The sequence below is a fragment of the Manis pentadactyla genome, chromosome 13 (assembly GCF_030020395.1).
Source record: "Manis pentadactyla isolate mManPen7 chromosome 13, mManPen7.hap1, whole genome shotgun sequence".
NCBI lineage: Eukaryota > Metazoa > Chordata > Mammalia > Pholidota > Manidae > Manis > Manis pentadactyla.
The window spans coordinates 63813646-63835016 of NC_080031.1; the positions used below are offsets into that span (position 1 = coordinate 63813646).

The 21371-nt window shown below is 34.6% G+C and overlaps 1 protein-coding gene across 1 annotated transcript; it reads left to right on the forward strand.

The window, feature by feature from the left end:
• The first annotated feature begins 20049 nt into the window (after positions 1-20049).
• On the forward strand, positions 20050-20988 carry LOC118925232 (olfactory receptor 5V1-like). Its single transcript, XM_036910915.2, has one exon. It carries the CDS (start codon positions 20062-20064, stop codon positions 20986-20988), a length of 927 nt encoding a protein of 308 aa, XP_036766810.1. The 5' UTR covers positions 20050-20061.
• The last annotated feature ends 383 nt before the right edge of the window (positions 20989-21371 follow it).

Genomic DNA, 21371 nt, shown 5'->3' on the forward strand with positions numbered 1-21371 from the left:
GTGCCAGTACCAAATTGTCTTGATTACTATGGCTTTATAATAGAGCTTGAAGTTGGGGAGTGAGATCCCCCCTACTTTATTCTTCTTTCTCAGGATTGCTTTGACTATTCGGGGTCTTTGGTGGTTCCATATGAATTTTTCAATTATTTGTTCCAATTCATTGAAGAATGTTGCTGGAGTTTCATAGGGATTGCATCAAATCTGTATATTGCTTTGTGCAGGATGGCCATTTTGACAATATTAATTCTTCCTAGCCATGAGCATGGGATGCGTTTCCATCTGTTAGTGTCCCCTTTAATTTCTTTTAAGAGTGACTTGTAGGTTTCAGAATATAAGTCTTTCACTTCTTTGGTTAGGTTTATTCCTAGGTATTTTATTTTTTTTGATGCAATTGTGAATGGAGTTGTTTTCCTGATTTCTCTTTCTGTTGGTTCATTGTTGGTATACAGGAAAGCCACAGATTTCTGTGTGTTGATTTTGTATCCTGCAACTTTGCTGTATTCCGATGTCAGTTCTAGTAGTTCTGGGGTGGAGTCTTTAGGGTTTTTTATGTACAGTATCATGTCATCTGCAAATAGTGACAGTTTGACTTCTTCTTTGCCTATCTGGATTCCTTGTATTTTTTTGTTTTGTCTGATTGCCGTGGCTAGGACCTCCAGTACTATGTTAAATAACAGTGGGGAGAGTGGGCATCCCTGTCTAGTTCCCGATCTCAGTGGAAATGCTTTCGGCTTCTCGCTGTTCAATATAATGTTGGCTGTGGGTTTTTCATAGATGGCCTTTATTATGTTGAGGTACTTGCCCTCTATTCCCATTTTGCTGAGAGTTTTTATCATGAATGGATGTTGAACTTTGTCAAATGCTTTTTCAGCATCTATGGAGATGATCATGTGGTTTTTTTCTTTTTTTTTGTTGATGTGGTGGATGATGTTGATGGACTTTCGAATGTTGTACCATCCTTGCATCCCTGGGATGAATCCCACTTGGTCACGGTGTACGATCGTTTTGATGTATTTTTGAATTCGGTTTGCTAAAATTTTGTTGAGTATTTTTGCGTCTACGTTCATCAGGGATATTGGTCTGTAGTTTTCTTTTTTGGTGGGGTCTTTGCCTGGTTTTGGTATTAGGGTGATGTTAGCTTCATAGAAGGAGTTTGGGAGTATCCCCTCCTCTTCTATTTCTTGGAAAACTTTAAGGAGAATGGGTATTATGTCTTCCCTGTTTGTCTGATAAAATTCCGAGGTAAATCCATCTTGCCCGGGGGTTTTGTTCTTTGGTAGTTTTTTGATTACCGCTTCAAGTTCGTTGCTGGTAATTGGTCTGTTTAGATTTTCTGTTTCTTTTTGGGTCAGTCTTGGAAGGTTGTATTTTTCTAGGAAGTTGTCCATTTCTCCTAGGTTTCCCAGCTTTTTAGCATATAGGTTTTCATAGTAGTCTCTAATAATTCTTTGTATTTCTGCGGGGTCCGTCGTGATTTTTCCTTTCTCGTTTCTGATACTGTTGATTTGTGTTGACTCTCTTTTCCTCTTAATCAGTCTGGCTAGAGGCTTATCTATTTTGTTTATTTTCTCAAAGAACCAGCTCTTGGTTTCATTGATTTTTGCTATTGTTTTATTCTTCTCAATTTTATTTATTTCTTCTCTGATCTTTATTATGTCCCTCCTTCTGCTGACGTTAGGCCTCATTTGTTGTTCTTTTTCCAATTTCGATAATTGTGACATTAGACCGTTCATTTGGGCTTGTTCTTCCTTTTTTAAATATGCTTGGATTGCTATATACTTTCCTCTTAAGACTGCTTTTGCTGTGTCCCACAGAAGTTGGGGCTTAGTGTTGTTCTTGTCATTTTTTTCCATATATTGCTGGATCTCCATTTTGATTTGGTCAATGATCCATTGATTATTTAGGAGCGTGTTGTTTAGCCTCCATGTGTTTGTGAGCCTTTTTGCTTTCTTTGAACAGTTTATTTCTAGTTTAATGCCTTTGTGGTCTGAAAATTTGGTTGGTAGGATTTCAATCTTTTTGAATTTACTGAGGCTCTTTTTGTGTCCTAGTATGTGGTCTATTCTGGAGAATGTTCCATGTGCACTTGAGAAGAATGTGTATCCTGTTGCTTTTGGATGTAGAGTTCTGTAGATGTCTATTATGTCCATCTGTTCTAGTGTGTTGTTCAGTGCCTCTGTGTCCTTACTTATTTTCTGTCTGGTGGATCTGTCCTTTGGAGTGAGTGGTGTGTTGAAGTCTCCTAGAATGAATGCATTGCATTCTATTTCCTCCTTCAGTTCTGTTAATATTTGTTTCAGGTATGTTGGTGGTCCTGTATTGAGTGCATATATATTTATAATGGTTATATCCTCTTGATGGACTGAGCCCTTTATTGTTATGTAATGTCCTTCTTTGTCTTTTGTTACTTTCTTTATTTTGAAGTCTGTTTTGTCTGATACCAGAATTGCAAAACCTGCTTTCTTCTCTCTGTTGTTTGCTTGAAATATCTTTTTCCATCCCTTGACTTTAAGTCTGTGCGCGTCTTTGGGTTTGAGGTGAGTCTCTTGTAAGCAGCATATGGATGGATCTTGCTTTTTTATCCATTCTATTACTCTGTGTCTTTTGATTGGTGCATTCAGTTCATTTACATTTAGGTGATTATTGAAAGGTATGAATTTATTCCCATTGCAGGCTTTAAGTTTGTGGTTACCAAAGGGTTAGGGTTAGCTTCTTTACTATCTTACTGTCTAACTTAACTCGCTTGTTGAGCTATTATAAACACAGTCTGATGATTCTTTATTTCTCTCCCTTCTTGTTCCTCCTCCTCCCTTCTTCATATGTTGGGTGTTTTGTTGTGTGCTCTTTTTAGGAGTGCTCCCATCTAGAGCAGTCCCTGTAGGATGCTCTGTAGAGGTGGTTTTTGGGAGGCAAATTCCCTCAACTTTTGCTTGTCTGGGAATTGTTTAATCCCTCCTTCATATTTAAATGATATTCGTGCTGGATACAGTAGTCTTGGTTCGAGGCCCTTCTGTTTCATTGCATTAAGTATATCATGCCATTCTCTTCTGGCCTGTAGGGTTTCTGTTGAGAAGTCTGATGATAGCCTGATGGGTTTTCCTTTGTAGGTAACCTTTTTTTTCTCTCTGGCTGCCTTTAATACTTTGTCTTTGTCTTTGATCTTTGCCATTTTAATTATTATGTGTCTTGGTGTTGCCCTCCTTGGATCCCTTGTCATGGGATTTCTGTGTACCTCTGTGGTCTGAGAGGCCATTTCTTCCCCTAGTTTGGGGAAATTTTCAGCAATTATTTCTTCAAAGACATTTTCTATCCCCTTTTCTCTCTCTACTTCTTCTGGAATACCTATGATTCTTATATTGTTCCTTTTCATTTGGTCACTCAGCTCTCTTAAAATTCTTTCATTCCTGGAGATCCTTTTATCTCTCTCTGCATCAGCTTCTCTGCGTTCCTGTTCTCCATTTCTAGTCCATTAATGGTCTCTTGCATCTCGTCCATTCTGTTTTGAAGTCCTTCCAGAGCTTGTTTTATTTCTGAATTCTCCTTCCTTAGTTCTTGCATATTTCTCTGCAAGTCCATCAGCATGGTTATGACTTTTGTTTTGAATTCTTTTTCAGGAAGACTGTCTAAATCTATCTCCCCATATTCCTTCTCAGGGGAAGATGTAGCAGATGCCGAAGCTGTCTGGGTTAGTCTTGTCTGGATCATATTTTTTTGCCTTTTCATGTTGACAGGTGCTATTGACTGTCAGCTGGGAGGGCCAAAATTTTCACTTGCTACTGGCCTTTCTTTACTGGGGCAACTGCGACCCCTAGTGGCTTGTGTTGCGTAATTGCTTGTAGAGTGGGTCTTTGTGTCTTGCCTGGCTGGAAGGGAGAAATTTCCCTTTCTGTGGGCTGAGTTTGTCTCAGGCTGCTTCTCTGCTTTCGCAGTGCCCAGAGGGGTAATGGATGGGGGGGCTGCTTGACTGTTTTCCTCCGTAAGGGGTCTCAGAGCTGTTGGCCAGTGTGTTAATGCGCTCGGTTTTCCCTGTAATTTCCAGCTGCTGTACTGTGACCTGGGTTGTTTCCGTCAAGCTGTTAAGTCCCTGTCCCTTTAAGACTTTCAAAAAGCCACCGCTTTTCTTTGTCACAGGGGCATCAGCTTCGGCACCCGCTCAGAGGTCTTACTCCCTGTTCCCCCAGTATCCAGGGCCCCCTGGGCACGTACTGTGTCTGCGCTCTGGCCCGGATGGCTGGGGCTGGGTGTTCGGCAGTCCTGGGCTCCGTCTCCCTCCCGCTCTGCCTATTCTTCTCCCGCCGGGAGCTGGGGGGAGGGGCGCTCGGGTCCCGCAGGGCCGGGGCTTGTATCTTACCCCTTTCACCAGTTGCTGGGTTCTCACTGGTGTAGGTGCAGTCTGGCCACTGTCCTGCGTCTTCTGGTCTCTCTTTTAGGGCTAGTTGTGTTTGTTGTATTTTCAAAAGTATATATGTTTTTGGAAGGAGATTCCCACTGTTCTACTCACGCCGCCATGTTGGCTCTGCCCTCTTGAATATACTTCTTATACAATATTTTATTAGTTTTAGTTGTACAACAGAGTGACTCAATAGTTACATGTTGGGAGCAAACCTGTGGGCCTTCAGGCAGGCTTGGTTACGAAAGCCCCACCCTTAAAACCTCCCTCCCAAGGGCCCCCACCCACAAAATGGTGAACTCCCTGCTTCTCTTCCGGGTCTTCTGCTCCCGCCGGCACCAGCCAAGGCTCAATCACCCTTCTGCACCTTCCCGCTGGCGCCACCTAAGGCCCAATCACCTTCTGACCCACCTCTTCCTCGCTACCTGTATAAATTGAGCCTGCAAACAATAAACTATGTCAGCTTGACCAGACATCCTGTCTTGCTGTCCGTTCTTTGTGTCCCTTGCCCCTTCATTCTCTCCTCCAGGTCGTCGACCCCCGTTGACTGTCCTGCGGGTCGGGACAGTTACACACATAGTAAGTGTAGATCCCAGTACCATACCACAATATTACAATATTATAGGTTATATTCTCTATTTAACTTTCATTCCTATGACTAATTCATTTTATAATGTGAAGTTTGTACCTCTTTATCCCCTTCACAATTTCCACTATTCTCCCACCTCCTGATTTCACTTATATTTACAACACAAAACCCACAAAAATAGTAAGTAAATACATTTTATTTAATACTACTAACTGCTAGCAGCTAGTAGATATATAACAAAAGAATATTTATTTTTGTGTGTAGAAGAATGAATGTTGTATCTCCTGCTTAGACACAGTATATATGTTCATAAGAATAAATATGGAAATGCTTTTAAGACTTAGAATTTTAATCATTTGAGTATTTATTTTAACAGATACTTTCCAGGATTAGTATAGTTTGATAAACTTAAATAGCCTATAAAATAGTTTAAACAAAACAAAACAGAAATAGACTCATAAACAGAAAACAGACTTCTGGTCACCATGAAATAGTGGCAAGTGAAATAGTTACAGAAGATAAAGCATCACAGACTTCAATTAATTTAGTCACAGGGATAGAAATACAGCATAGGCAATAGAACTAATAATATAGTAATATATTTATGGTGTCATGTGATAACTACACTTACTGTGATGAGCATTTCTTAATATATACAATTGTTGGATCACTTTGTTGTTTTCTGAAACCAACATAATATTGTTAATCATCTTTATTTCAATACAGTTTTTTAGGAATAAAGGAGGAATAAAATGATTGTTAGTGTCTAAATGTGGATGAAACTAAATACAAATATATTCACAGGATACTCAACTCCCCCTCTCCTTAAAACAAACATTTTAACATGTGTCTATTCAGGGAAATATGAGACCACAAACATTATGGGTGATTGAAGCTCTTGTTCATATCAACTCCTTTAATTTTTAAATTGCATTTGTATGTATTTAAAAACTCACAATCATAAATGCAAGACTATAAAAACAACCTAGCTGAAGGGCTAAAAATCCATACTTGTGTGGATGGTTCTGTCACATTGAAAAACCATATAATTTTTTAGTATCAGACATGGATGACAGAGATACAGGAAGATGATTAGATAATAAAATGCAAACTTAATTTTTAATGGTTCCCCCTACACATTTATTTTGTCTACTGGAAATTGTTAATGATATATTTGCTCAGATAAAATGCATAGTATAAATAATACAAATTATATATAATGATTTACTTGTACAAATGGAATGAAATCATTTTCTACCAGCTTTCTTTAATGCAGCATTTCTTTGTTTCTTTCTTTCCTTTCTTCCTTTTTTCCTTCCTTCTGTCTGTCTGTCTTTTGAAACTTGCATAACTCATTTTGGTTGGCAACCTTTTTAAAATCTTACTTTATCTGATGTAGCTTAAAAGAATCCTAAACTATTGTATATCTACCTGAGGGCTACTGTCCCTTAACTTTATTTAATTGAAATATAGTTAATCGACAATGTTTTATTAGTCTCTGTGTCTAACATAGTGTTTTGACAATTCCATACTTTGCTAAATGCTCACCATGATAAATGTAGATAATATCTGTAGATAGTGTCATATAATAATTCCACAATATTTTTTACTATATTCCCTGTGCTGGACTTTCATCCCTGTGGCTAATTTATTTTATAATTGGAAGCCTGCACCTCTTTGTCCCCTTCACCCACTTTGACCACCCTCCCATCCCTCTTCCCCATGCAGTGTATATATAAGAATTTCTGATGTTAACTTGTGGGATGATTTTACTCTTTCCTCAATCCACAGCAGGTCTGTGTCATGCTTGGGAGGGAAAGAAAATGTGTTTTCATGATGTTAAAGTCATGAAATTTAGAAAAGAAAATGACTATACTAACCACAAAGTGCTTGGATGTCATTATTCAATCAGCAGGTGTTTAGTGAGAGAATTAAAATGATTGAAACAAAAACAATGTACTTTGTCAATTCACAAATTCTCAAATGTCAAAGTTCTACAGAGTTCTACAATTTCATTTCTCTACATCTTTACACATTCAATTTTGAAAATATTTTAGAAAGGTTTGAAAATTTTAAAGGTAGTTTTTATTACAAGAAAAATTAATATCTTGAGACATTAAATATTAAGTTCTACATGAAATGCTCATTTTACTTTAAACCCCTACTTATTAATTTGACTCTTGGTTTTACAAGGATTATTAGAAATAAACCAAAACGTTCTCAGAAATACATAAGGTAGTTCTACATCAGGTTATATAATCAATATGTATAATTTAAAGTAATATTCTTCTCTAAATTTTGTACTTTGTTGTTTTAATTTTAAATCAAGCTTCTGTTCTTGGCATAAAGTGTGCAGAGTTTGTTCATTTGGGGAGAAAGCTTGTGTTCACATTAACAGCACCCTTCTTGTGAATCAAATATAATGAAACCTTAGGTGTTTACCACCTCATTAGAAAGACAAGGGTGATAGTATTCTTAATAATGCATTAAAGTTCTATAACCCTCCTTATTAACCCAAGAGAGTGATAGCAAATATAATAAAGACTCAGAGAAATCCTTATGAAGAGTAATTACTCACCTTCTTTGTGAGATTAATTGGTTTAACTGTAATCTTATGTGTATATGAAGAATACATGTTAACATCAGTTGCTTTTTCTTTCTTTTCATGAACAGTCTAACATAATGAGTCAGAGCAAGGGATATACAGCAAATATTACGGTCCTCTTGGAAATTATCCATAAAACAAGCTCTTGTATTTACATAACTTACCGATTTGTATGTGGTCAAACCTGAATGGAATACATAGGAAGCTTTTTTCTTTAGAAAATAGTTACTTCAAGGATCTGCTATTGAGAGAAAAAAAGTATTAATTAATGAAGCAAAAATAATCACTGATTAAGTCTTGGATCATAAGGTAATAAAAATTTTATAATTATTTTGTCAATATCACAGATAATTACATATTAAATTGCTTTAAAAATAGGAGGATGTCTTTATTAAGTATATATTTCTAAAGATGTTCATATTCTTCCTTTTTAAACAGTCAGTGGATTGATTGCTTACAATTGATTTATTACAAATTTAATATCGCTATTTGCTTTGTAACCTCTTTCCTGTCTGTTGGGTCTCATGGACTAGTTTTCTAGGGAACATACATTCAAATCTATGTGTCAGAAGAGTTCATTTGACACAGCAGAATATTATAAACAGGGTTTTGGATACATACCTGACTGGGCATGCACAATATCTAGGGCTCTAATTAGACAATTTCAGCCATTAATTTACACAACTATCTAAAATCTTTAATTATTCCCTTTGTCTTACCCATTTGATAGTCAATGTTAACTATTTCTGAAATGTATATATTTTTATACCATATTAACATCTTTATAAACACCTACTTATTTATCTTAGCTTAAAAAGTCCAGAAATTAAGACACCTGTATTGCCTTTTCAGTTTCAGAGTACTCACTGCTGATATAAAGTATTAAAATAAAAAAGTGAAATGGTCTACCCAATAAAAAGAAATATCAAAATTCAAACTGAAATCTCATGTATATGCATATATTGGATGAATGTTGTTATTTATTCTAAGGTTGATATTATAGCCATATTTCCCTTACGGAGTAAAAATAATGAGGACTCTAGAGAGAATACTCTTGACTTCTTCATAAATTACTACCAACCTAATGGGAAGAATTTATTAGTAACAATAGGCACTTATTTTATATTTAGTCAAGTTAATGTAAATTTTAAAAAGCTGAACTCAAGAGGAGTGAAAATTTTGTTTGTTGTAGGGTTAGATTTATCAAAGGATGTGCAAGAATCAAATTTCAATATGAAAATAAAGAGTAAAATAATGCTGTTTGTTTTGTAATTATCTAAATCATTCTTCCAAATTATGATTATACCGTACACTTATAATAATTTTCATTTTTCACGTTAGACAAGTAAACTTTAGCTCAATCCTTATGCATTATTACACATGCTTCTACTGTTTAGACTATCCACATGAAAGGTTTTGCTACAATCCTTTAGGCTCAAATTGAGTGCAATTACAAACTCATTTCCACCTATAATTGCTATTTTTCTACCAGAATGATGGATTAATGTAAAAAAATTTATATCAATGAATTTTAAGAATAGATATGTGTAGGTCAAACAATATATGTGCATTTAGTGAGTTCAGGTGAAGGGTATATAGATGTCCAATTTACCATTCCAATTTTCTGTAATTGTATAAATGTTCAAAATAAATTATTAGGAAAAATTTAAACATGAACACATAAAAGACATTGAGAAAAGTGAATTTGACAATGCAGTTCCATGCCCACATTTCAATTCAGTCTTTCCTATGGCTGTGAAACTGCTTTACCAATGTTTTCACTGGGAAACATTCTATTTCTGATTATACCAAATATTCATCTACATGGGCATCTATGTGAACCATCTTTCATTTTTTTATTTATTCACACATTAATTTGAAATCTCTTTTTAGATCTTTAAATTGTTTCTATTGAACTTATTAAATAGATTTTAACTTCATTTAGGTTTTCAGGTTACCTTTTAGGCCTTTGGGCAACAAAAGTGGATACTGTGTTATAACCAGAAAATCCCTGTATATTTCTTCATGCATCCTTTCAAATCCACTTTTCCTCTCCTTTGCTAGAATTTGCTTGATTATTGTGTTATTTGAAAATAATAATACCCATGAATCAAAGAATGCCCCTGAAAAATATTGCTTGACCAGCATAAAGAATATTGTCAATGGTTTTGTAGTGTCTTTCTACATTGACAGATAAAAACAGCACTAGTTAGATGAGGATTTATTAATGTATGTAATTGTCAAATATTATGTTGTATACTTGAAACCAATGTTTGAACTACTTTTTACTGGTTGGTGTATTTACTTTTTCCTCAGTGGTAAGTGTGCTTTGTAGTTTTAGGGAACAGTCCTTTGTCAGCTATGTCTTTTGAAAATATTTTCTCCTAATTCATGGCTTGACTTCTCAATATCTTGACATTGTCTTTTGGAGAGCAGATGTTTAAATTTTAATAAAGTTGTGCTTACAGCTACTACTTTCTTGGATTGTGCTTTTGCTGTTGTTAGATCATTGAATTTTAATTTTGATAAAGTATGTTTTTTCAGTCCTTTTATCAATTTTCCTTTGCTGTCATTTTAGGCATTCTCTGTAATCAGGTAGTTAAAATTTTATTTCTGCTTTCTTTATAGAATGTTATAATTTTATGACTTCTTTTCTCAATTAATTTGGTAACCAGGCTCCATTAAATTTCTTTATAGTATCTTTCTCAATGAACAAATGACCACATGTGCATGGATCTTTTTCTGGACTATGTACATGTGTCCAGTGACCTATTTTTCTGTCCATTCACTAATACCCCAAGGTTTTAATTGTACCCATATAATAAGTCTGAAATTGGATAGACTGATACGTCCAAATTTTTCATTTCTTGAATTGTTTCTTATTAGAGTTTCTCTGTCCAGTCCACATAAGCATTACTGTCAATTTGTCTAGATGTATAAAAATCCAGTTGTGAATTGACTGTAATTGTGAGAAAGGCATGGATTAATAGGATAAGGAATGAAATCTTTATTGTGTTGTTTCTTAGTCCATGAACATGGTATGTCTTTCTGTTTAATTCATTGTTTCATATCTTTCACCAATATTTGGAGGTTTCCATCATACTGATCCTGAACCTATTTAGATACTTACCTGCTATTTCAATTAGCTTTGGTGTTATTGTTAACTGTATTGTTTGCCTACCAAATTCTTATTGCTACCAAGGAGAAATATGATGCACTTTCATGTTTAAAACCTATGTCCTGTGACTTTACTAAACTGACACTAATTCTAGGAGGTAATTTTGGTGTAGATTTCTCTTGATTTTTTTGTATTGAAAGTCATACTATCTCAGAACAGGCACGTTTTTATTCATCTTTATAATTCTGTGGTTTTTGTTTACAGTTCTTCTATTATAAAATTGCTAGGACATATACACCACATTGTCGAATGGGCTCATAGGGATTGACATCCTTACCTTGTTCTTTATTCTAGTATTTAGGTATTCATCTAGTATTTAGTCTTTCATCAATAAGTCTGATATTAAATGTAGTTTTCATGTAAATGATATTTGCCACCTTGTGTATTCTGGTGGCTGATTTGCTCGTTGGTGAGGACATTTGTGCCTATACTTCTCATAGCTATTGTATGTTTACTTTTGCGGTACTTTCTTTGTGGGATTTTTTGTATTCAAAGAGAGCAACATGTTACATAATTCTCATATTTCACATCTTTTTGACTTACTCTTCTAGTACTAGTAAAATAAAGTTCCCTTATTTTAAGTTATCATGCAATTCCTTTGAAAATACATAGATAATGCAGGATAATTTTCTCATCTTACGGTCAGTTGTGCCATGTAAGATCACAATGCCATGGAATTGACACTCATCATATTCACAGTTTTCAGTGATAGACACAGAAATTTGGGGGAGAATTTTTACAATATTCCTATGACTAATTCAAAATTACATATGTACTGCTATGCTTATTGTGACATAATTAACAAGATATGGAAGAAATATGTGTCCTTTTATAAATGAATGTAAGAAAATAAGGAATGTGTGCACCTCAACAATATAAAATAATTCAGTATTGAAATTTGCAGCAAAATAGGTGGACCTAGAGAGTATGTCGCCTGAAATAAGTCAATAGGAAAAGACAGATACTACACGATTTAACTTATATGTGGCATCAAAAAACAACAAACAAAACCAAAATAGACTAATGAATACAAAGAACAGTCTGTATTGTCATGAGCAGGGGGCTGGGGAGACTGCCAAAATCGGTGAAGAGAATGAAAAGGTACAACATTCCGATCATAAAATAAATTCATCACAAGAATGGAAATAAAGCATGGGAAATAAATATTCTAATTCTGTTGTATGTTGAAAGGAAACCACACTTTTTGTGGTGAACATTAGGTATATACATTAACATGTGAATATATATGTGTGTGTGTGTGTGTGTGTGTGAAATCACTGTTGCACATCTGAAATCAGTATGATATTGTATATAAATTATATTTCAATAAAAACAAAAAATAAAAGGAATATTTCTTTGCATGACATACACTCATTTTTTCATAGATAACTTCGAAATAGTATTTTTCCATTTTAAGTTGAATGTAGAATTTTACCAAAAAATAAGCTATTTTACCTACCACTCTTTCTGTGTTTTTTCTATGTTTTTAATATATAACCATTGTAAACCTACAGAAGACACTTTAGCTCTTGAATTTATCAACAATCTTATTTCAAATAACTTGAGCAAATACAATCTCTTTGGCTTTTCTGTCACTCTTCATTTCTTCTATTATTCCATATTTATTTTTGATAAAATTTCCCATTTGTTTCAAGTAATTTTACAATTGTTTTACAATAAGTCTTCTCACGATGAATATCATAATTTTCCTTTATCTGGGAATGTTTTATTTTATTTTCATTCCTGATGGTTATTGGCACATTGCCAATCACCAAGAAATTCAAACCAAAAGCACAAGGAGCTCTAATCTGACACCAGTTAGAGTGGCCACTATGTAAAAGACAGGAAATAACAAGCATTGGTGAGGATGTGGGGAAAAGTGAGCCTTCCTATACTGCTGGTGGGAAATGTAAATTGATGCAGACACTATGGAATGAAATATGGAGATTCCTAAGCAACTAAAAATAGAAATTCCATATGACCCAGTAAGTCCGCTTCCAGATATTTATGAAAAGAATTCAAAAATCCCTGTTTCATGATATGTGCACACCTGTGTTTATTGCTGTGTTATTTACAATAGCCAGCATATGGACGCAACCTAAACATCCATAAGCAGATTAATGAATAAAGAAGAGTAGGCACATATACACAATGGAATATTATTCATCCATAAAAAAGAAAGAAATACTGCCATTTGCAACCATACAGATAGACCCAGAAGGTATTATGTTATATGAAATTAACCAGGTGGAGAAAGAGAAATACCATATGATATCACGTATGTATGGAATTGAAAAAAAAAAAAACAAAATTAAAATAAAAGTAGATTTATAGACACTGAGAGAGGTCTGGAAGTTACCATGGGGGAGAGGTTAGTGTGGGTGGGTGGTGTGGGTGAGGCAAATAAATAGGCACAAAATCTCAATCATAAGTTGATCACAAGTCAGAAGTGCAGTATGCAGAATACAGTCAATGGTTCTTTAACATCTTCCTATGTTGATACGTAGTAATTGTACTAGTTGGGATGAGGTTTTAATAGTGGGTTTAACTGTAGAATCATTGTGTTGCATAATTGAAACCAATATAATATTGTATTTCTGCTATAGTTCAATGAAAATAAATCAGAAAGAAATCACCTAGTATTCAAGAAGTATAAATTAAATGACACAATTAAAAAAATGGATAGTCACTTCACTGATGTGATAAATGGTAAGGAAAAGATGATGTTCAGAATCAATAGACATGGAAATGCAAATCAAGGTTACATATGGAACCGGAAGTAAAATACAACATAGTGACCATTTCAAATGGGTTTGGGGATGAACAGCACCTGGATCCCTCACGCACTGCTGGTGGTAATGTAAAATGCTGCAACTACTCTGAAAAACGTGGTCAGTTTCTAATACAGTAAACATATACTTATGACCTAGAAATCATAGCCCTAGCTTTTTTGGACAAGTGGAAAATTATATATACCAATTTGTATACAATATCAATCAATAACCATTTATTTGGAATCATCAAAATCAGGAAATAATACAAATGTCCTTCAAAGATACATCTATAAAAAGTTACTGCTTGACAATAGAAATTTACAATATTTGCAATAATTTGTATGAAATCCAAAAGAATTATGCTGAGTGAAAGAAACAGTCTCAAAATTTACATATTGTTGATTCTATGTGTATAAATTCTCCACATGGCAAAACCATAAGGATGAAGAGAAAATTTCCTGCCAGGGGCTAGGGACTGAGTGAGGGTGTGGATACCAAGGAATATGAGAGGGATTTGGGAAAATCTTCATGTTTTTGAGTGCAAGACTCTAAACAAGTGACAAAATTCATGGAACCATATACCAAAAAAGGATATTAATTTTCTTGTAAAAGCAAGTTTGGACACATAATTAAAAGAAGAGACGAAAATCGATGAGTTATGTTTCCATACTCTTTTATGTACTTTCATTTTAATAGTGATTTTAATAGTGAAAATTGTTATTATTTCTTAAACAAGAATTGTAACTTTAATGTTCCATTCTTTGAGGGAGAAATTCAGAGAAACAGGTCCAAAAAACTAAGAGTTGAATATATAATCATAGATAAGGAACTATTTATGAACAACAAAATGTTAAATCATAGATGCATAAAAGCAATTATTTTGACAATATACAGATTTTGACATATTTCAAATAGGAATGAAGTGTTCAATTTCCTACCTTGTTTACTATTAAGACATGGAATATACACCCATCAAATTTGCTATATTGCATGAACTTGAACTTTTTATAAGATTGACCATCTAAATACAAGAGAATGGAACTTGTACCCATTATTCTGGATGTATTTTTTGCTGATTACATTTCCATAGAGAATTCTCTCTCTCCAATCATAAGCCCATTGTTAAAAGAGAATAAATATTAGTGGACAACTCATAATTTACTAAAATAACAAATGAAAAGTCAGACTAAAGAAGATTGTAATGTGTTACATAAGCCTGATGGTTAATCAAATACTTCTGCCTGGATATAAATATATACAGTTTCAAATTAAATATATATGTATGTATAAGCATATGTATGTATAGAGAGAGCATGCTAATTTTTTAGTATAAGTATATGAGTAAGAATTTAGAATATATGCAGGCCTTGACACTGCTGGTTGTTTTACAAAGATTTGACTTAAATGAAAACCATATGTCCAGGACTCCCTGACATCTGAAAGTGTCCAGATAACAACCCCCTTTCAAATATAGATTAATTAGAAATTTTTAGAACTGCTTCCACAAAGCATTCTTCCAAGGGACTCAGTGCAGCTGGCATGCCCTTCCCTCCTTCCAGGTGCCAGGACCTGGATGCAATGACTGGGGCTGCCGTCCACTGACTGCAAACGTTTGGGGGTACAGTGGATGGGTGCAGGGATGGATGCAGCTGCCAGGCTTGCTTTGATTCCTGAGAATTAGAGCCACGTGCTTAGAATGCTGAGGAGAAACCTATGGAAGCCCAGGTGCAGGGTCATGTTTGATGGTGGTATTTCACCCATTTCTTTACTGTGAAAGGAGAAAATCTCTAATTTTGCTTAAGCCCCATTTCTGATGGGTGTTCTTTGATTCAAAGCTATGGTTTCCAACAAATGCGTTAGTCAAGCAACTTTCAACAAAGGAGAGAAAAAAGAGGATTTGAGAGGATAGCAGCGGGAATATATATAGGCAGTTCCTGATTATAATAGGGCATCCATTTGTACTGTCTGAGGTTGTAAAAGGTGAAGGTAACAGAAAAAGCAATTGAAGTTAAAATCTAGTTTGTAAAGTACAATAGAAACTATGTAAAGACATAAAAAAAGACTACAAATCATCTAATGTGTCAGTAGAAAAATTTAAAATAAAAGAAAAATGGTTAAGATAGATGCCCATGTAGCTGAATTACTTGGGGTAAAAGGAAATAGAATGTTTCCAGATGAAAATACAGGGTAAAGTTTAGAATTTCACAATCACAGGGAGATTGAATAAGAATGTGGGCAAGGGGCTGGATTGTGAAACTCAGTTTTGTCAGTGTAATTTTTATGTTCATGTTTGACTTCTTCCTAATGTTTTATCTTCAACAGTTATACAGTTATAGAAATTTGGAATGGCATAATATACCAATATACCTTAGAACATCTAAACACGCTTCACCCAAATTCACTAAATGCACATATACATAATATGATCTGCACACATGTATTTTTTAAGTTAATATCAACTAGTTTTACATTAAATCATTATTCTGATAGAAAACAACTTAAGTATTATAGATTACAGGTTGAAATAAGTTTGAAGTTGCACTCAATTTGACCTGAAGGGTTGTAACAAAACTCCATTTGGATAGTCCTAATGATATAAAGATATGTAATAATGAGTAAAGATTGTGTTAAAATTTACTTGTCTAGCATGACAAATACAAATTTTTATAGGTGGATGGTATAATTATATTTTGGAAGAATGATTTAGCTGATTACAGAAAACAATGTCATAATTTTATTTTACTATTTACTTTCATCTTGCAGTTCAATTCTTGAGCATCCTTTGTTAAATCTTACCTAGACAGTTAGAACAAACAAAATTTTACTCTTCTATAATTTAGCTTTCTTTCAGCTTACATTAAATTGTATAAGTATAAAATGAGTGATTATTATTATTATAAGTGCCAATTATCAGGGTGGTAACAGTTTACACATGTGAAGAAGCTAATACTATTTCCCTAGAGGAATTACTGTTTTCTTCTAAGAAAAACATGGGTACCATAATCTATAAAATAAGTTGCAATATTCACACTGTATATGAGCGAGAAGTTTGCTTTAACTTTGGTTCTTTTTCTTTGGGAAGATTATTTTACTTTCTCTGTGCTGAATGTTTTTATTGGGAATGAACACTGAAAAGGCAATGAAAGCATGAAGTAAATTCTGCACTTTTTAAGCCAAAATCAATAATCTGATATGTTGAAGATGTTAGTATGGTATGAACATGTATACCTTGGATAAATCAGTTAAACTGAACACTAAACAGGTAAGATTAAGGGTGTGGAATTTCAACTATTACAGAATGTGTGTGTAAATAAATGCTTATAACTGTTTAATTTCAGCCCTAGAAAATTGTGCGTCCACATGCAAGTGTGTATCCAGATCCTCTGGCTGTAAAGTGCTGCTGTATCAGACGGATTTCTCTGACCCAAAGACCTGAATTGTGTCCCCTAAAATACCGGTCCTTGAGACCTAACAGGCAGTAAGGCTTCAACAAAGCAGGAAGAGCTATGATTTTTAGGACACTTTTAACTGCTTTAAATGATTACTTAACAATCTACTGAGTTAAAAAGTAAGGATATGCATTTCTTCTTCATCAATAGAGCCTTAATAAGAAACATCTTCTTCTTCATAATTTTAAATGTAATTTCCTTGATATTACCATACTAAAGAAATTATATTTAATTACCATAAAAAATTCAAGATTTACCAGAGGTTATTTTTCTTGATTAACTAATTTACTTTTTTTCCATATAGTGGATCCACGAAGCAAACATTTGATAAAGAACAGAGCTTCATGTGAGGTTCATTTCATTTCAAATGCAGGCAAAGGGATAAGTTACATAATTAAGAAAGCTGTTCTCTCGATAGTATCCATGAGAGGGCTAATCTTGGCCAATTTAATATTTAATGTCTCAAGATATTAATTTTTCTTGTAATAATACCTTTTAAAATTTCTTAAATTTACCACATTTTCTTAAACTGAATACATAAAGATGTAGAAAACTGAAATTGTGCTTCTGTAGAGCCTTGATCTTTGTGAACTGACAGGGTAGATGTTTTTTGTTTCACACATTTTAATTCACTCACTAAACACCCATTGACTGAACAATGATATCCAAGCATATTGTTGTTAGTAAAATCATTTTCTTTCCTAAATTTCATGACTTTAATATCATGAAAATACTTTCTATTTTTCTCGGAAGCATGGTATAGATCTTGGCTATGTGAAGGAAGAGTAAAATCATCCCACAATAATGTCAGAGATTCTTATTAAATATCACATGGGGAAGAGGGATGGGAGGGTGGTCACAGTGGGTCAAGGAGATACAGAGGTGCAGGCTTCCAATTATAAAATAAATTAGCCATGGGGATGAAAGTAAAGTATATGGAATATAATAAATGGTATTGTGGAATACTTGTGTATTATCTAAATAGTATCTACAATTGTCATAGTGAGCATTTAACAATGGATATCATTGTCAAATCACTATGTTGTACACTGAAAACAACAGGAAGTGGACATTAACTATAATTCAATTAAATAAGGCTAAGGGGCAGTAGCCCTCAGGTAGCTATTCAAGATTTTATTAATTTTATGTAATATATAAGAAATAGTAAAATTTTAAAAAAGATTCACATCCAGAATAATTTCTGCAGTTTTCAAAAGACAGACAGGCTGGCAGAAAGGCAGTGAGAAGGAAAGAAACAAAGAAAGAACAGAAAGGAAAAGAAAAGAAGGCAAGTTACATTACCAAAAACATGATAGATAATAATTTGATTCATCTGTTTAAGTAAATCTTCACAGGTAATTTGTATCATTTATACTATACATTTAATCTTATCAAATATATTGTTAAAAATTTCCATTAGATAAAATAAGTATGGAGGTTGAACACTGAAAATGTTTTTATTTTATTTTCTAATCATCTTTCTGCTTGTCTACCGTACACATGTGATATTTAAAAAACATAGTTTTCAAAGTGACAGAAACATATAGAAGTAATGATTTTTAGACCTTCAGTTAAAATTGTTGTAAATACAAATGCAATTCAAAAATTAAATGTGTTAGTATGACCAAGGGCTTCAATCACATAAAATTTTGTACCCTCATATACCCTTGAATAATTACACATGTGATGACATGCTTGTTTTAAGGACAATGGGATTCAAATATCATGTGAATATATTTGTTTCTAGTTTCACTTACATTTAGACACTACCGACCTAGTTTTATTTTTTAAGAAATATTGATGAGATACAATATTACACTGGTTTCACAGGAACACCCAAGTGACTCAAAAATTGTACCCATGACTGAACGTTCACCACGGTGACTGCAGCTCCTATGTCCCCACGGAATCACACTGCAGCGCTGTGAGCTCTATTGCCTGTGCTGTACCTCCATCTCTCTGATTAAATTATCTTAATATTAAAAGTTTGTACCTCTTGTCCTATACATATTTACATCTGCATCACCAATGGTATCCAATAGTCTGTTCTCTATGTTTATGTGCCTATTTATGTTTTGTTTGTTTCTGTCTTATAAGATAACTTAAATTTTTAAAAATGAAGTCATTCTGGAAAACATGTTAAAATTCATACTTCAATGAATTGGATTCTAATTTATAAAAGCATTTTCATATTTATTCCCACCAATTCATTTTGTCTAAGCAGGAGACACACTATTCATTCTTTTCCACACAAAAAAATTTGGTAATTATTCTTTTTTATATGTCTGCTCATTGCTACCAGTTATTAAAATATGTACCAGTATTTATTTATTACTGTTTGTGGCCTTTTTGTTGTACATATAAGTGAAATCAGGGAGTAGGAGGAGGATTAAAAAAGGTGAAGGGAATACAAAGGTAGAAACTTAAAATTATAAAATGAATTTTTCATATTAATGGAAGTGTAACAGAGAATATGACCAATAATATAGCAATATTGGGGTAACAGGGGGATCTACATTTACTCTGGCAAGCATTGTGTGTAATCACTGAGTCACTTTGTTGTACATCTCAAGTGAACATAACATTGTATAAAAAGTATATTGCAAAAAATTATATACCTTGTAAAATACATAGCTTCTGCCTTAGAGGTGCTTAGAATTGAGATAGTACATAAAATTCTACACATTGAAATACTACAAAGCAAAATAAGTAAATGACCAAGTAGGTGTGAAGAAAACACAGATAGCTCTCACTGAATTGTGAAATCCCAAACACTGGGGAAAGGTCCACAATGATTTTTACTGAGAAGGTGAATTGTTAAATGTCTCCTCAGGGACTCAGAGGGCTTCCTTAGTGAGAGCATCTGAAGATGAATATTGAAAGAAACAACCTGGAAGCAGATGTTTAATCTTTATTAGTTCTAATAATTGGAATCTTTAGTTAAATAAGGCTAAAATATTCATCACCGACCACACACAATAATTTTCAAATTTCTAATAAATAGTTTCCTTGCTTTTTTCTCTAACCTGTGCTTGTTGCCTTTCTTCCCTCCAGAGAGACCGCGTGGAGAAAGGAGATGGACAGCTACAATCTCACCCCCGTGACTCACTTTATCCTCACCGGGCTCTCTGACCTCCCTGAGGTGCGCTATCCTCTCTTTGTGGTCTTTGCCGTCACCTACCAGGTCACACTGATGGGAAACGGGGCCATTCTCTTGGCCATCGGGACCGAGAAAAAGCTGCGCACACCCATGTATTACTTTCTGGCCAATCTGTCCCTCTTAGACATATTCTGCCCATCAGCTACTGTCCCCAAGATGCTGGACAACCTCTTGACTGGGAATCACAGCATTTCCTTCCTGGGCTGTGCTTTGCAGCTTTATTTCCTGGTGGCCCTGGCGGGGACTGAAGTCTTCCTTCTCGCTGTCATGGCTTACGACCGGTATGTGGCCATCTGCTTCCCCCTCCGTTACGCCCTCATTATGACCAAGGCTCGCTGTGCCCAGCTAGCAGCTGGGACCTGGGCAGCAGGGTTTCTCCTTTCCCTCCTCCATACAGTGTCCACCTTTCGCCTGTCTTTCTGCAAGTCCAATCGGGTCAACCAGTACTACTGTGACATACCCCCAGTGGTGGCCCTCTCCTGCTCATCCACCTACATGGCAGAAATGCTTGTTTTCGTGGTAGCAGGTATTTCGGGAATTGGTGCCTTCCTAACTATCATCATCTCTTACATTTACATCATATCCACCATCCTAAAGATTCAATCAGTGGAAGGGAAACGCAAAGCCTTTTCCACATGTGCCTCCCACCTCCTGGTGGTTGGTTTGTTCTATGGCACAGTAATATTTACCTACCTTCGCCCTTCCTCCAATCAACACTCCCCAGCCAGGGCCAGACTTATTGCCATGCTCTACGGGGTTATGACCCCAATGCTAAACCCCATGATCTACAGCTTGAGGAACACAGAGGTGAAAGGGGCACTCAGTAGGGTCTTATGTCACTGAGCATATTTACAGTAACTGTAGCACTAACAGAATGAATCAGTACTCATTTTAGAATACATTTATAAGAATAATTTATAGAAAATAATTTTTATTGGACACAGAATACCTACATATACACTGTATTTTATAAACATGCAAACATACAGACAAGTTTAACCATATCTATCTGTATAGGTATACGTCTATCTCTCTTAAAGTGGTACTTAAAAATGTATTGTCCCCAAACAGACATTTCCATAAGTAGCAGAGAACATTAATTGCACTATTATAAGAGGTATAACATGAGCCCATCTTTTAAGTTAACTCTGGTTTTTGTTCACATCTCTATCCATATCTATAGCTATACCTATACCATCTTTATTTTTATATCTATTTTAAATCTA